At 42.6% G+C, this 16955-nt stretch overlaps 1 protein-coding gene across 1 annotated transcript in view; it reads right to left on the reverse strand.

Annotated features, from left to right (window-relative positions):
* Positions 1-16955, reverse strand: part of rbks (ribokinase) — a 31200-nt gene that overhangs the window by 12575 nt on the left and 1670 nt on the right. The window contains exons 2-7 of the mRNA XM_084013963.1: positions 16499-16560; positions 9290-9422; positions 8195-8258; positions 7742-7804; positions 6625-6789; positions 873-964 (exon numbers count right to left, since the gene is read on the reverse strand). Of these exons, the coding sequence (XP_083870089.1) occupies positions 873-964; positions 6625-6789; positions 7742-7804; positions 8195-8258; positions 9290-9422; positions 16499-16557 (576 nt within the window). The 5' untranslated portion in view covers positions 16558-16560. The remainder of the gene's footprint in view (positions 1-872; positions 965-6624; positions 6790-7741; positions 7805-8194; positions 8259-9289; positions 9423-16498; positions 16561-16955) is intronic.

A 16955-nucleotide genomic window follows, 5' to 3' on the forward strand; every position in this document is an offset into this window, starting at 1 on the left:
CTTCATACAGAGGGAGGCTACAGTGGGGTTGTTGATGCGCTGGCAGGGGTTGTGACCCAGGAGACACGGTTGAATCACAGAGAAGAGGTGTGCATACTGTATGTGTGGGCGCTTATAACATCTCAAACCTCTGATCTCCTCTCCACAGAGAAGATGAGAAGTCATATTTCTACCTTCCCGATGCCCGGCTGCACAACAAAGTGACTGTTTAACAAGTGTTATACATTCAAACAGAAGCTTGATTTTAACAATCATGACTTGAGATCGAGGTTGTCTTTTTTTCCCCCAAAACCCAAAAAACACAAGCGCCAAGTGTTAGCAGTGGAGCTGCAAAAGCTAGCACGCCTGGCTAACTAGCATCGTAGCTACAGTAGTGATGATCACGTGCACAGAACGACATTTGTTTGTGCCACGTTAACATGTATTTTTATATTATATAATGTATATAATGTATCTGTTTCATAAAAAACATTAAAAAGTCAGCTAGAGATGGAATTTTAAAGCACGTTAGCTTAATTACCTCGCTAGCTACAGTATTCAATCAGCTAGCGGCATTTTCACACGGCTGCTAGCTAAAAAAATAAAAATGCAAAGCCTGCTTTTGTTTATGTGAAATTGAGAACAGGCAGTTTAAAAAAAATTAATATGAATTTTGACGGCATGTGACCACAGTAATCTATCACTGTAAACTGCAAAAAAGCGGGTGAATTGAGTCCCGGCGGTTTTGCTGTGCAGGGCTGGTTTCAGTTCCCTCTGTGCTGCTTTGTTGCTGTTGTTGTGAGTGTATACATGTGTGAGAAGGCAGAGTTATTGTGTGAGGAGGCATAAATGCTGCTGTGATAAATATCGTGTGTGTGTGTGTGATTCATCACCTCAGACTCATTACAGCAAAACACATCAGAGGCAGCGTAGAAATCTGTGTCCAAGTCAGGAATTGCCGGTGCTGGGTTGAATATCGTCTTTACTGCAACAAGAAAGCAGGAAGTAATCATTTTATTGACTGTAACGTAAAGAAAATAAATACAATCTACAGGTCACTCAAAATGTCATGCAATCATTAACAAGGGTTAAAATATAAAATTGATCTCAGTTATAATTGCCAGGTCGCTTTTAAAGGGATATGACTGTTACAATGTCAAATTTTTTTTACAGTTGTGTGATGTTGCTTTTCCATTTGCTTCACTGTCAGAGTCTGACATTACCTTAATTAAACTTTCAATGTGAACAAAGGCTAGTAGGCCACCACTGGGAATTGGGAAAATTGCTCTCGCGGGCGAAGCTCAAGTGGATAAGCTTATATATATATATAAAAAAGACACCTTTTAAACGATTAAATTAGCATTCCCTGGAAAAGAACACTGGAGAAAAAATAAAATAAAACCCCGGTGGAGACGGCCTCAAATCCTGCAGCTTTTTGTGGTTCGCTGTAACCCCTGCAGTTATAGGATAGTGTGTGTGTCAATATATATAACCCCGTATATATGTGTGTGTCAGTGTGTGGGTGAGATGAGTTGTGACCCTTTCTCTGTGCGCTGAGGAGCGCCAGCGAGGGTGAGAGCAGGCGTGTTTGTCAGAAGTAATCCTCTGTATGTGTTGCACATCACTGTCTCATGCATATTCATGAGCAGAGAGCATTAATACATCTAATACCATGATTTCTGTGTATGTGTGAGGATAAGCCCAGCTTGACGAAGCGATTAATTCTGATATCTCTGTGTACAAAATAAAGCCTCATGCAAGTGTGCGTGCATGTGTGTGTGTGTGTGTGTGTGTGTGAGAGAGAGAGGGAAATATATGTTCAGCGTTGGTGACATCAAAGTCTGTTTTGCAAAAGTGTGTGCCTGGTTTCTGTATGTGTGTGTGTGTGTGTGTGTGTGTGTGTGCGTTTGCGTGGGCACATAAGAGAGCAGCTGCGTGGGTTTGTGCAGGGCTTTGGCCACCTGGCGCTTTGAGGTGGATGCTGGGCTGCTTGCTAGCAAAAGTGGAAATAACGCCTCTTTCCCAACACACACATGCACTCGTATACTATGTGTGTACCCACATGAGCCAAGGCCATGTCACAGAAAAAAAGTGACACTCACTTGTTTCTGACTCTTCTTCTTCCTCTCTCTTTCTCTCTCTCTCTCTGTCAACTGAATTGCACCTCAGCTCCCATCACTTTGGTGTCCAAGACAAGTGCGAGATTTCTGAAATGTGATGCCTCCGTTTTACGATCTCCATCTTCCCCCTCGCCATGTTTTCAGTCCTCTGTGTCTCCTCTTTCGCTGCGAGTGCTGTCCGGGGATTCTTAAAGTCTGTACTGTGAGTATTCCCTATTTGAACGGTGTACGGTTACAAGACCGATGGAAATCAAATCCTTTGCATTTGATTGGCCTGCTAAAAAGTGGGCCGCTGTGGTATTTAACGCGCTACACATAGACGATATAAGTACATCATCATGATATCACTGATTGGTTTGTGGACGATGGTTTTGAAGACTCGAGTTCAGCACTTTGGCCATCGCCATCTTGGATTTTGGCTGTCGCCATCTTGGAATTTTTGCAACCAGTGAACGCAAGTGACCATATTTGGACTGTGGATGAGCGACTGGTGGATCTGAGGAACACAAGCATCAGAGCAGCACCCTTACTGGTTCTGGCTGAAGCCGTCAGCTTCCATAATTCGAGGTAAACTTGCCAAACTTAAACGTTCTGGTCTGTTGGACTCTAAATGGACCTGTCAATCAGCAGGTAAGCCCCGCCCCCTAAAGCATCCCCTGTTTTCTGGTCTGGTGGACTCTAAATGGACCATAATGTACTAAATGAACATCATGCTGGATTGAAGAAGACTTGAAACTGACCATAAAGTTTATGGTCTCAATCTCAACTAACCTGTGGGCCGCTAAAGGTAGAGTCTGGGTGAGGCTGGGCGACATCAAGTATTCCACAAAAAAGGGGGACCAATGTTAGTGGGTGCGGCTTATATTCAGGTGTGCTCAATAGTCCGGAAAATTATGGTACAAGTGACCAACGTTGCTAATTTGTGTTGTTGTCACAAGCCTGAGCTATGGTAGCTCACAAGTGTTAAAAAATACAAAACGCACAGGGCAACGACTCATGCAGATAAAGTGACGAAAAAAATGTGCGGGCCGCACTAACACCAAGCTTTGATTTCAGGTAGGGGGCCGCAAAATATCATTCAAGGGGCCACAATTGGCCCGCGGGCCGCAATTTTGAGACCCCTGCCATAAACTTATATTTACAATGTTTACTGAGATAATACATCAAGAGAGAAGTAGGACCATTTTCTAGACTTTCATGCAATCAGACTTCTTTTTTGAACCAGAGAAAATACAAGTTTAAGACACTTCTGCGATAAATTCACTTTTCAGAAAGTTGGGGATGGATGGATATTATGGGTCAAATTGGTTGTTAATAGATTACGTAGGAGAAGAAAAGATCACTGGATTTAAATACAACAATATGACCAGGGGTATAATCTAAAGGCGTTAAAACAGCATTTTTCCATTTCAGCTTGAATTTAAAGAATAAGGCTGTGGTGAATCGATTTTTTTTTTTGCTGTCAACAAAAGCAATGAAAACGGCAAAAGAAAACAATTATCCATCTCTCAATACTTTCCAACTCCTCTACGCTGTTTGTGCAGAGCAGTTCCTACTGAAGAAGTTAATCTTGAAATGTGGGCGACGGACATAAACAAATTGTTGAGTATGTAAGCAACAACTTCATAGCAACACACGATAAGTCCTTGAGGTGCTCAACATTGTAAAAAGTTTCAACATTTACAGGTTTACCATGGAGGTTGAGAAGACTGAGGGGGCCAAGTCACAAAGAATGGATTGCGTCAACAATGAGGCACAACAATGAGGGCGTGCTGTATGCTCCCAGTGTGCTGTTAATTGGAATAATTTTCATAACATATGTGTGCCATGAAAACAGGATCATTTTACATGATTCAGCATCACCGAATCATCCCAAAGGCTTTCTCTGACTATTCTTAATAATCAGATTATTATTTGTAGCCAGAACTGGTCGGAAATACAACCCCGGTCTTCCACTATCCGCTCCATTATTCCTCGTCTGCAGCGTCATCGCATCAAGTGTGTCACTTCAGCGCTGATGTCAAAGGCACAGGCCTGACGCTCATGAAGTATACACACAATTATGGGATGGAAGCCTATTAATATGCACACAAGAGCAGCTTGTGTTAACATCCCTAATACACTCATGCATACGGGCATAACGGGCTGCTGCCGTGGACGGCACAGTGTGTCGCTCTCGGGTTGCTTTGTTTTGCTCTCCAGGTGTTTGTGAAACTATGGCACACACACACACACACACACACACACACGCACACAAGCACACACGCACACACGCAAATACACGCCGACCAGCTGCTGGGACAGATGTGGTAATACTGGGATGTGTGCATATTGAGTCATGTCTGGCAGGAGAATGTGTGCGTGTGTGTGTGTGTGTGTGTGTGGTTGTGTGTGTGTCATGACTGTGCTTTTTTGTTGCACAGAGGTTCAAAGTTTTGTCTCACATGTGCTGGAGGAGCAGCCAGAACAGTTCAGAGAGTAGAGAAGTACAGCAATGTGTTGCTGTGGTCGATTTAAAGATGGATGGAAAACAAGGGCAGAGGGAAAAGACAGAGATCACTCACACACACTCTTACATGCACATACACACACATACACACACACACACACTAAATGAGTCATCAGTGAGTATGTGAAAGGGCTTTAAGAGGCTCTAATTGCATCTGGTGAGAAATATAAAAGCGGCTTCTTGCACAGACAAGGAAGAGGGGGAGGAAGACGGAAGAAGAAAGAAAGAACGAAACTACCACAACTGCTTCCATTTCCTCCGTTCTTAGAATTAATTTAATTCCATTAACTTCTCGGTATAAAATGGTAGATGGCATTAACTTATGTCCATATACACATGTTTTCCTCTCAAAGAATTGCCCGCAATGAGAATAAACTCTTCTTGTGAGGTTCTCTTGACAAGTGTTTCCACAGTACGTGTGGCGATGGTGACATTTGCGTAATTTGAGCGCCGCTTCTTCCCCCGCACCATTAAAATCCTGGCCGCCGCCAAACCATTAACACCCGCTCTCGCCGGAGAACTCCATTTATGCAACGCTCTGGTGCGGCAGCAATCGAGGTGGCTTCTTTGCCAAGCGTCTTGCCTCTCTCCTGGTGCCACATGCGGAGCCTTTATCCCACGGTACGTTCGACACGGTGAGAGGGGGGGTGGCGCTCGGCGTGGCCATCTGGGTGTCCCATCTGCAACAGGGTTATGGCTGCGACTCTTTCGTTCTGGCAGCCTGCAGCGAGCGATTAGCAGCGACAGGCCCAGATGACAGGGGCGAGAGGCTCCTCAGACGTCGTGCATGACGCGGAGGCCGGCTAATAATAGGACGCTGTGGAAGATGATGAGCTCAGTAACCTGGTGATCACCAGAGAGGTGGCAGCAGGAAGGGACAGAGGGAGGGCAGCGGGCTAAAATAGGGTTTCCTGTTTTCACTAATGTGTGTACAGACGTGGTGGTTAATGTAGAATGTGAGCAGCAAGGACCCGAGCAACGTTACATTAAGCCACCTTCACTTCACTTTGGAAAGTGATGCGAGTCAGTGGGAAGCCTCTCTCTGAAGGAAAGGGCAAAACAGGAATACAAGCAGAAAAGTAAAAAATGACTAATTTGGGGAGATATTCTCGTCCTTTACCGTTCTGTTTTTCATTGTCATCCGACCGCGTCTGAAGGCAAACGTGATCTGCTGCTCGGTTGTTTACACAAAAAGAGAAAGTAGGTTTGTGAAAAAAGATGAAAACTGTTGGTTTTGTTGCCTGAACCTAACCGTTGGTTTTGTTGCCTAAACCTAACCGTTGGTTTTGTTGCCTAAACCTAACTGTTGATTGTGTTGCCTGAACCTAATTGTTGGTTTTGTTGCCTTAATCCAACTGTTGCTTTTGTTGCCTAAACCTAACTGTTGGTGTTGTTGCCTAAATCTAACTGTAGGTTTTGTTGCCTAAACCTAACTGTTGGTGTTGTTGCCTAAATCTAACTGTTGGTTTTGTTGCCTAAACCTAACTGTTGGTGTTGTTGCCTAAATCTAACTGTAGGTTTTGTTGCCTAAACCTAACTGTTGGTTTTGTTGCCTAAATCTTACTGTAGGTTTAGGCAACAGTCATGGCAAAATTGGTAAGCATTTTTCTGTCTGCTATTGAGTAGCTTGGGCAGAGCAAGCTATTTACACCATGAGACCACAGCTCTTGGTCTCCCTTAGGGTAAAGTCCCTAGCTAACCAACATGGGATGATTGTTTCTAAAGAAAGACTTTGGTTGGTGAAGCACTTTAAGGGTTATACGAATGTGAAATATCCATCTATAGGAAATTGAAATGTAACTATGCCCCAACTAAGGACTGAGTGAGCTTTAGAAGATCATAGTAACCAAAGTTGGCTAAAATTAATATGCAAATGATACCAGAGTGGCATTTTCATACTTTTTCAAACTTCTTTCCACTACAACTTTAAGGAATTGGTGATCTTCTCTCCAACTTTACAGGAATCTGCACATTTGGTGGTTCGCCATCACACAAGGTACACTGACGCTTACTTACCTTTTTTCTCCTGCGCCATGCGTAGTGCCTGCAAGGATACCTGCGGACTGATCTCCAGCTGGCACACCAGAACTTTTGCATGACTGAGGGCTGGAAGAGCTTTCTGCAGCTCCTCCCTGCCCAGCAGCATGTTGGCACCAGCCACGATCACAATGGCATTCTCACCTGCCGTGGACATCAAAAGAGACGTGAGGAGACAACAGCCACAGTATGATGACTTTGAGAACCTGCTGGGAACTCTTGAGTCACACATTTTAACTTTTTACATGATGCTAGAATGGTGATATACCATCTGACATTTGGCATGGAAATGGAAAATAGTTCCCACCAAGAGTGTCATGCCATATCAGCCTCTTGAAAGGGAGGCACCAATACCTGGGCTTTGGGAATCTGCCGGTACAGAAAACCAATCCACTACCAGTGTTAAATTTATAAAAGTGATTATTTTATGCGTAGGCAACATCAGGCTTGAGTGAATGGAACCAATAATCACAAATTTACTGAAGGGAAATGTATTCAAATAAGAGTATACAATACCAGATTGGCCTATTCTCGCCAATACCGATCCAGTCATTTTCAGACTGGTATCCAAGGCTGGTTCTTGAGCCTTTTTTTTTTTTTTTCACTTAAGGTATTCAGTTTAATTCATTTTAATTAACTGACCTTTTCACACTAATGCAAAATGGCATGTGCACATTCTTTCATGGGTGATCTTTTGTTAACTGCAATCTTTCAGTGAACCCCTTTCACTTAGACCTCTTTTCTTCTTCTTCTTCTTCTTCAAAACACTGAACATTCAACTGCTTAATGATATGTTCCAATATACTTTGTAGACTATGTTAAATGGTACAAAATCCAAGAGGACATCCACGAATGATGGGAATTTTACATCATTTCTGTATTGGAACTCAGCATGGTTTGGTGCACTTAAGTATGTTGTAGTCAGTGGTGGTACGCATGGGTATACAATGTGGGTACAATGTGTGTATTATGTGTGTGTGTGTAGTAGTGAGTGTGTCGATACCACGCATGCACTCTTGGTTGCGTATGTATGAGGCCATTTCTACAACTCAAGAGCTTGTAGGGTGCGAGCTAGGCTAGTGGCGAAAGTATTTACCTGCATCGTTGACGATGATGGAGGCAGCTCCCGTGGCTGCGTCAGAGGTCTGGCCTACAAAGTCTGACACAGAGAGAAATTACAAATTATTTCATTGTTTGTCTTCCATCAAACACACCTTTAAAAAAAACTAAATGTCACCATAGTAACTAACCACTACCAATTGCTTGGAGTGCATATGGCTCACGTCACAGTTTATTGGCTATTAAAGGACAGGCCACAAACATCTTGGGTCTGATTTGTGTGCTGAGCATAACTTTTAAAAAGCAACTTTATTTTTAACAAACATTGGCCAGAACAACAGAGAAACTTTCCAGCCTTGAGTGTTGAGTGACTAAGAAGAACTGACCAAATACAGGCTTCAAAAAACATTGAACTTACCATGAAACATGGAAATGGCAACCAATTTGCCATGTAAAGTAATGCAAAAAAAAACAAAACAAAAAACTCTACCTGTGTATACACCACTGTCTTGGAAATTCTGAATGTAATTGTCTCCAAAGAAGTCTTTACCAACCTAGAAAAGATTGAAGGCAAAACGATTACAACAAAGAGAGTGTCAAGCGGGGTCAGACTTGGTTAGCGGCAACTTCTGAAAAGTGGTATACTCAAACCTCAGTTGGGTTGGATTTTCGTGTGCCCTGCCAGCATACTGGCATGGTGCCGCCGCCGAAAATGTGCAAAAACTAACACACAATGTCAACAAAGGCACACACGCGCAAACACACGACCAGCTGCGCCAAGCCTTGAAGACACGATAACCCCGCCTTCACGCCTCTTCATGCCCACCTCGCTTTCGTTTCCTTTCCCTCTTCCCCTGAACCGCATAGGGATGTCCACATCTGTAGCTACTTTGGGTTGTGGAAGGGGTCCCCACCTTGCCCCGAGGCTCCTACTTCGAACCCACGCTTTCCAAAAAACTTGCCAAAACGCGGGCACTTCTAGCTGCCTGTGATAATGGGCTGGTCTGCTATTGGCTGCTTGGCCCCATTCTCTTTGAAGAGTGGCCTTCCGTCTTGGATGTTTTTGACAAGCCCGGGTGTCTATTTTTGGGTTCTCCCCATGCCCGGAGAGCTCCTCCCGCACTGGATTGTTATCGATCGGGCCTCTTTGTTCTGACAGAGGTGGGGCTTCGGTGCTTTAGTGCTCAGGTTGAAAGGCCATGCTGAGCTTACTGATTGGAGACTCGGGGTTGTATGGTATGGGAATAGGCTTGTTTGAAGGCGCGCAAGCGTGGGTGGGCGTATGCATGCGGTATAGTATTGATCAAGAGAAAATGAGGCATGCAGAGTTTATGCGGTGAAATGACTGAAGTGTGAACGATGCTAAGGTTTTTGGGCATAGTTAACTAGTTGATGGCCTATGGTAGATGATGACTGATTATTTGTAGTGAGTAAGACATAGATGAGCCAAAGGTTGGGAATGCGAAATAACTTGTTTTTTAATCAAATGCACAAACGCATGCTTGGATCCAAACTAACACACAATCTAACACAGACAACGGCACATCTATAGCATATGGCTGTAGACCTGATTCCAGTGTCATACCTTGCAGACCATAGTGGTTTTGGCCCCCAGTCTTGCTGCCTGTATGCACTGGTTGGCACCTTTCCCTCCGAAACCAATGAAGAACTTGTGACCATGGATGGTTTCCCCAGCTTTGGGAAGCCTTGGTGCCTGGCTGAGGGGGAAAATTATAATTCACATTCAAAAGAACCTCATGGGATTTGGAGCAGAACAATTAAAGTGAAATGTATTGCTTGTAATTTAAACTTTGCTTTTCATTCCCACCTTTAACAGTCTCTTCACACTACAGATGAAAGTTTGGAAAAGCTCCATCAAACTTTGAAAAATGTTTTATTTGGCAGTGTGAGTGTTCTGCTACGTTGAAACCAAGGAGTAAAGGGAGATGTCAAAATGTGAAGACAACCCTTCAGGGCCGAATCTTTTTCTGGTTAAGCTATTTATTTATCACTGGGAAATGTGCAAAACACACAAACAAGAGGTTACTGCGGAGTCTGCTGGGGATTATATCTTTGCTCTTGTGAAGTTCTTTCACAGAGAGGTCAACAAAATGCAATCATTGCCGGCATTAATGGAGCAGAGGAAACTTTTTATCCCCCCCCCCCCTCATTTTCTGGGTCTCCAAACTTAAACAAAACAGCTTCATAAAACACAGACATAACATAGAGTTTGCAATTGCCTCATCACTCTGCACTCAAGATATTTTATCTTCAGCAGACATTCAGTCAGATAGGCCCATGGAAGTGTCTCAAAATTGGAAAATGACACGACCAGCAAAACCCATAGATGTCTCAACTTGACACTGGAGGCAACAGTAATGCCTGACTCATGAGGGTTGGGTAAAGTCCCACCCTGTTTCCTCAAGGTTGATATGCCACAGGTGGGTGCCCTCAGGAGAAGCCGTCTATTCCCCGATTCCTCCAATCACAGACCCAGAGTGGGTGGTGAGTAACATGGGGTTGAGACAACAGACGGCTTCATACTGTACGTCAGGAGGCTGTGGTCTGGCCCCAGGCCAGCACTGCAAGGGTTTGCGGATGGCAAAATGTTGTCATTAACTTGTTTTTTTCACCCTGTTGTTGCTTCTTTTTATACTGTGTGTGTGTGTGTGTGTGTGTGTGTGTGTGTGTGTGTGTGTGTGTGTGTGTGTGTGTTTGTGTGTGTGTTTGTGTTTGTGGCAGGTGTGCTATTACAGTAAGCTCATTCAATCCCAGGATTTCCAGTAACTGAGACTCCGGTGGCAAACACTGGAGGTTGCTTTCAGTGCTGCTGTTTTTTTCACCAGCGTGTGAAAACACTAAAATGCCCAAAGCTATAACAGGATGTAGGGTCAGTGAGAATGAAATGTGGTGAGAAGGAAACGACAAAGGTTGAACGCATGGAAATACACATGTACACACACACACACACACACACACACACACACACACACACCTCTTCAACGCGCGCACACACACACACACACCTCTTCAACGCGCACACACACACACACACACACACACACACACACACACACACACACACACACACACACACACACACACACACACACACACACACCTCTTCAGCACACACAAATGTACTTGAATATGTAGAGTAGGTAGGAAGAGGCAACAAAAAACAAGGAAAAAATTTGCCCTTGTACTTAAATCTAATCAAAACATTTATTCAATTATTAAGAGGTTATGTTTTGTTCAGGGAAACTCTTTTCTATTAGTAACTATTTGAATAAACACAAGTGGTAGGCCATGTGGTAACAGATGGGCTATAAACCAGCAAACATGCCAACGACAGAACACCTAAAAAACAACAACAATGCATTATAAATAGAAGAATAATGATTACACATATCTGAATTACAGAACCAAAAAAACAAATTTTCACAAAACATCTGCTGTAATAAGACTAGCCACCAGTCCAGGGTGTACCCCTCCTCTCCAAAAAGAGAGATTGATATCACTACCATATCTGTATGTTAAACCACCAGTAGCTGGTTAAATTAGCTTAGCACAGAGCCTGGAAATAGAGCAAACAGCTCGCCTTGCTTTGTCAGATTTTGTATCCTTTAGACTAGCTGTTTCCAATGTGTCAGTCTTTTTGTTCTAAGCTAAGATAGCAGTGGTTTCTACTTTAGTGTACAGGTATGAAACTCTAGGAAGGAAAGGATATAAGGTAATTTCTAGAATGTCAAACTATCTTTTTAGGGTTCCTTCCTTTAGGCTCTGTACCATTTGCTTGTAGTTAGTGCTTCACCAAAATGCACCATCTCAGGGACCCTCTTGTACACTTTTGGGGGATCTTTAAACATTTGTTTGAGTCTAGGCTCAGATCTTAATCATGCCAGTGTTGCTCTGGTATGTTTGAGTCTAGGCTCAGATCTTAATCATGCCAGTGTTGCTCTGGTATATTTGAGTCTAGGCTCAGATCTTAATCATGCCAGTGTTGCTCTGGTATATTTGAGTCTAGGCTCAGATCTTAATCATGCCAGTGTTGCTCTGGTAGGAACATCACACTTTGGGCAATGCTAATTTGCTTTCCACCCAAGAGTTAGTTGAGAATATTGACATCTGATTTCTGTACGCTAAATAGGACACTGGTGATACTGTAATGTAGAGTTGTGTGTCATCAACATAGGTATGGTCAGAAATAATCTGAGCTAGGGGGAGCATGTAGATATTAAACAAAAGTGACCCAAGAATGGAGCCTTGAGGAACTCCATATGTGAACTTTGTTCGCTCAGATTGATAATTGTCAAATTTAAAAAAGTAGTAAAGTGAAAAAATATAATTAAATCTATGTCAGAACCACACAAAATGTTGTAAAATGCATTGCACTTAACTTTAAGCAAACTATGACTGCTAAGGTGTAAATTATAGTCACATTAAAACAATAACAAAAGTCAATCAGTGGCTAGCAATTATCACATTGTCAATATAAAATGCTTTATAATGTGTTATAGATCATTATGGATAATGATGAGTGCTTCTACCTAAAATGTTACCATTTTATGCAGATTATAACATATTATAAGTATGTTCACATTGAATTATAGACATGGGTGTTATAGAATGTGTTACAAATGCCTTTACATGTGTCCGTCATAATTAATAATTATGATAATTAATGAGATTTTCACAGAAAAACCATACACACAACCTACAAGCAAAGTAAAAACAACATCTGGCTGACAGCCATTTAAAGCCGGAAAACTGACAGGTAAAATAAACAGATTTCCAAATTCTTAAATAAACCCACCCACTCCTCTCGATGCCCGCAGAGACACTTAGCTATTGTTGTCTGTGGTGAGTGCACCAAACAAACAGGGCAGTTATGTGCTAAAGTGCAACCTCAGTGCGTTTTCTCCCATGGAAGCAAAAGGCCAAAGCAGGTGTTCAGTGACGTGAAGTGTTTGCTTGGAGGCTGGCTCTCATTTCCCCTCTCCTCCGTCTCTATTAAAGTCATTCCTCAGCTGCTGGTGAGCAACATGCGGAAGTAGACTTGGAGAAAAACAAACTGTTTTTCCCAAATCTGAACTGGAGCTCGTCTTTCCATTTCCAAAGCAACCTTACCACTTATGGAATAATATCAAGAGCTCAAGCTTCCTTCGTATACCTACTGAATGATAAGTGTGGCTCCTACAGAAGACATTTTAATCTTAGCGTGGTAACCTTCAGACTAGAAGCTTTTCAACGCAATGCTTCTATGCACCACTCGTGAGAGCATACATTTTTCTTCTCATCTATTTAATTTTTGTCCACAGAAGTCCCTTCAGCAGAAGCTCCAGTAAATCAGGATATGGCGAAAGGAATTAACAAAGGTGCGAACAAGAGGTGCAGTGTCGGAGTGCATCGTGGGCGTGTATTGCCATGTCGTCAGAGCATTTGAAGGAGTCACATGCATGTTGCTATTATTCACTCGCTGGTCAGAAACAGCAGAAGTGGATGAAATAAACCACTTAACAACCTGTTCAATGTCTGAACTGGTTGGCGTGTTGGGAACATCACAGCTTGCATAAAAGATTGGGAGAGAGATCTCCGACACACCTCATAGTATAGAACAATTCTAGATAGATAGATAGATAGATAGATAGATAGATAGATAGATAGATAGATAGATAGATAGATAGATAGATAGATAGATAGATAGATAGATAGATAGATAGATATAGTATATACATATTATTTTATTTATTTAACTCAAGGAGTAAACCCCTGTATTCCACTTTCGAGTAACACTCAAACACATCACTGAGTTGAAAATGCCCTAAGAGGAGTTGGGGGAGAACACATGCTCACATCTGAGAAACTGAGAAGGTTGATTTTAACTCTGACAAAAACATTAGATTAAATTGTGTTTACTGGGCTTCGGTTAAAAAAAAAAGAACAATCCTGTGGTACATTGTGGCTCTGCTGGAAAACCGAGCAGGTGATAAGTGTCTCCACTCTGTAAAGTGAGGCAGTAGGGGGCACTGTATGGCTATGATAATGGGTTAAAAGCCTGAGAGACTCCTCTTTGTGCACTGCAAGTGGTAGTAGACGTCCAACATGACCTTTTACAACCAAACAACATGCCGTTAAAAAGGAGCACGAAGCACTCTCCAGCCTGACTAATACATCTATAACAAAACACCGTGGGGATCTGTGTTGCACTTGTGTGTTTGTACGGCAAGACAGAAGCATAGGGATACAGTGTGTGTGTGTGTGTGTGTCTGTCAATCAATTGTACTGGCACACAAACACTGGCTGTTCAAGACAACTGGATTTCTAACTTCAAAGCCATGCATATCACTTTGAAGGGCTGCGGATGTATTCCAACTACCCTCCCCTATCCGCATTCTGACCCGCATCCAAAAAGCCCCCCCCCCCACACACACACACACCCACCCACATACACACTCCAAAAACAGGCCGTTTCCCGTTAGCTTATTAGCGTCTTAATTGACTACGCCTGCCCTTCAAAGCAGAAAGTCACTGGTTGAATTGCTAATGAGCAACTGAATAAAAAATATGTTGCATGTGTTTTTGATAAGTTGGAACTTCTGAATGACAACAAAAATGTGACAACAATGCCATCCAACTTTTCTCCTACTGGCACATACTGTATGTTATTAAGGTCTGCTAGCAGCCAAGGTGGCAGTTATTCTTTTTTCCACACAAAAAAATATAATACAAGATGTATGACACAACTGTCGCCCGAGCTCAAACAACACCCCACGCTGACAGGAAGACATTTCTGTGGCTGGAGCCCATGAAGACATGACACTATACAGTAGTGTATTTACTGTTGTTGTATCTTTTGAGATTGTGTCATCCCTCACAAAGGGTTGTGGTAAATGAGGATGACAAATGGTTTTCAACTAACCCGTTGTGCTGGAGCTGATGACTAATGATTTGTGGGAATGGATCCTACTTGGCTCAACAAATCTCACCACGTATGAGGATGATGCAACGCTGACATTTCAGTAAGCAGCAATTATACCCGATCGTCTGCACACTTTGAGTCTTTGAAACTGGTTCAGGTTTAGCACAGGATGGTCACACCTACATCACCTGCCAATGTTTTGATCGATGATTTGTTTGTACAGTAATACTGGCCTGCTGGAACAGTGAAGCTATTCTTCTGGCACAAAATGTTATATCATTTTGAAGAACAATGGGCCGATGCCGCCCCATTTAACCAGTTGTCTGCTCACGATTATTGCCTAATGGCCTGAAAGCTGTTGGACCACACACACATTTAGACCAGCGACGTTCTCTACAACATTTCGGCCATTTTGGACAAGCGTTTAAAAGGCAGCCAGCGGCATTATCTAAGTTTAGACCACTTCCTCTATTCTTGTGCAGACGGGACTGCAGTCCATTTCAAGCCATGATGGAAATACCCTTCAGCCCTTATGGCATATTTTCCACAAGCTTTGCGTGTCCTAATAAAATCCCTGATGGAAAATAGTGGTTGTGATGGATAATTATAACAATAAAGGGAAAGATGTTTTAAGCAAAGACAACTGGTCATCTGCTAAGCTACACCCCCTAAGTTAGTCTAGTGAGACATGAGAGAGCTGCAGGGACGATGTCTTTTTTTTCGAGGCCATGCCGGAAGTTGGCAAAAGGCCGATGGGATTCATCATTTCATTTTGTTGTTATTGCAGAAAATGAGCTCTGTGGCACACGCCAGTGTGTGACAGTTGCAGGTTTTGTTCACCAAGATAATTTTCACAAAGGAACACCACTTGTATGATTTGTGAAGCGTGAATGCAATCAGCAGAAGTAGAAAGCTAACGTTACCACACAACATGAGCATGAGAATAAACAACGAGGCGGACCAGTGGGCGTGATGACGTTTAGGAGTCTCATTTAGCCACTTCTTAGAGAGGCATTTACTGATGTATTTTATGACGTAGAACAAAACATTAAAATCCCTCTAGCTTGTGTTGTGCTCGTTTCAGGCATCGAACCACAAACCCATTAACAAGGGAACTGGAAGTGCAAAAACGCTGACACGTTTACGGGTTTCAGGGCCTCATTTCTGCAACACTTTATGGAGTTTGCATTAATAACGGCATCAGATTTACTTGACTTTTTAGTTATTTTTGAAACAGTGAGTTCCTGATTTCAGACAGGTCCATAATCAATCAGGATCAGGTTAACAAAAGATGGAATTTTTCCACTTGGCACCGTTTCATTTGAGGATTTTTTTTAGAGGCGAGAGTGTTTCTCAAGAAAAACCACAAACTAGAGTCAGACATTCAGAATACGTAAATATAATTGGGTGTAGAATCATGTTGTTGCTCTTCAGATCTTGGGAAGCCTTGACGGGTCCTGACCTAGGTTGGGAACCTCTGAGTCAAAAGGCAGATGAATAACTCTGTAAGTATTTGTGAAGTACTAGACCAAATATGCATTTCACACTTTTTCAAGATATAGACAAGTATTGCATTTTTTCATGTTAATAACTTACATTTATTCAAAGCCATATCAAACAAATCTGTTTTAACACTATCGACAAGGCCACATGGATCCCATTTGTTAAATACATTTCCTTATATGATCATGAAAATTTGCCCAATGTCCTGCTTCCTGCTGGGTCCACCTGAGGAAGCAGGAGTTTCCTGAACCCAGATTTAGCTGGATATTTTGCACTCAGCCTTCTCATAAAATATTATGTTGATTTATGGTCATTTGACGAAGCGTGCAAAGTACTGACACAACCAACTAGTAGACGAAAGTTACTCACCTCACCAAGTCCGTCATACAGGATCCGACCACCATCACATCAAAAGCCTCTTCAGTCATGATCTGATGAAGACACGCATCGGTGGGATCAACAACACTCATTCGTGGACGTGAAAGAATTTAAATTACGCCTTGATGATTTAGGAGATTCTTGAATTCCTCAACATCCGTCCAGCCTTTCCAGAAAACAACCTATTCATAGACAAGGACACAATCTAAAGCGTAGCGGACTCCTTGGGGCATATCAGGCAAAATATGTAAACTACTTCCCCAACAGCCTCCCAAACAAAAATCACTTGATATAATTTATCTCCCACATTAACATGAGCTTGACTGAAACAAGAAAGATGGTAAAAATAGAGCATTCATCACTGGCTGAGTTGGACAGGTTCCAATCTTAATGGGGGTGGAGGGGGGTGGGGGCATTTCAATGCTACACCACGTGAATGCACCGAGGC

This window comes from Eutrigla gurnardus, assembly GCF_963514095.1.
Source record: "Eutrigla gurnardus genome assembly, chromosome: 7".
In the NCBI taxonomy this organism is placed as follows: domain Eukaryota; kingdom Metazoa; phylum Chordata; class Actinopteri; order Perciformes; family Triglidae; genus Eutrigla; species Eutrigla gurnardus.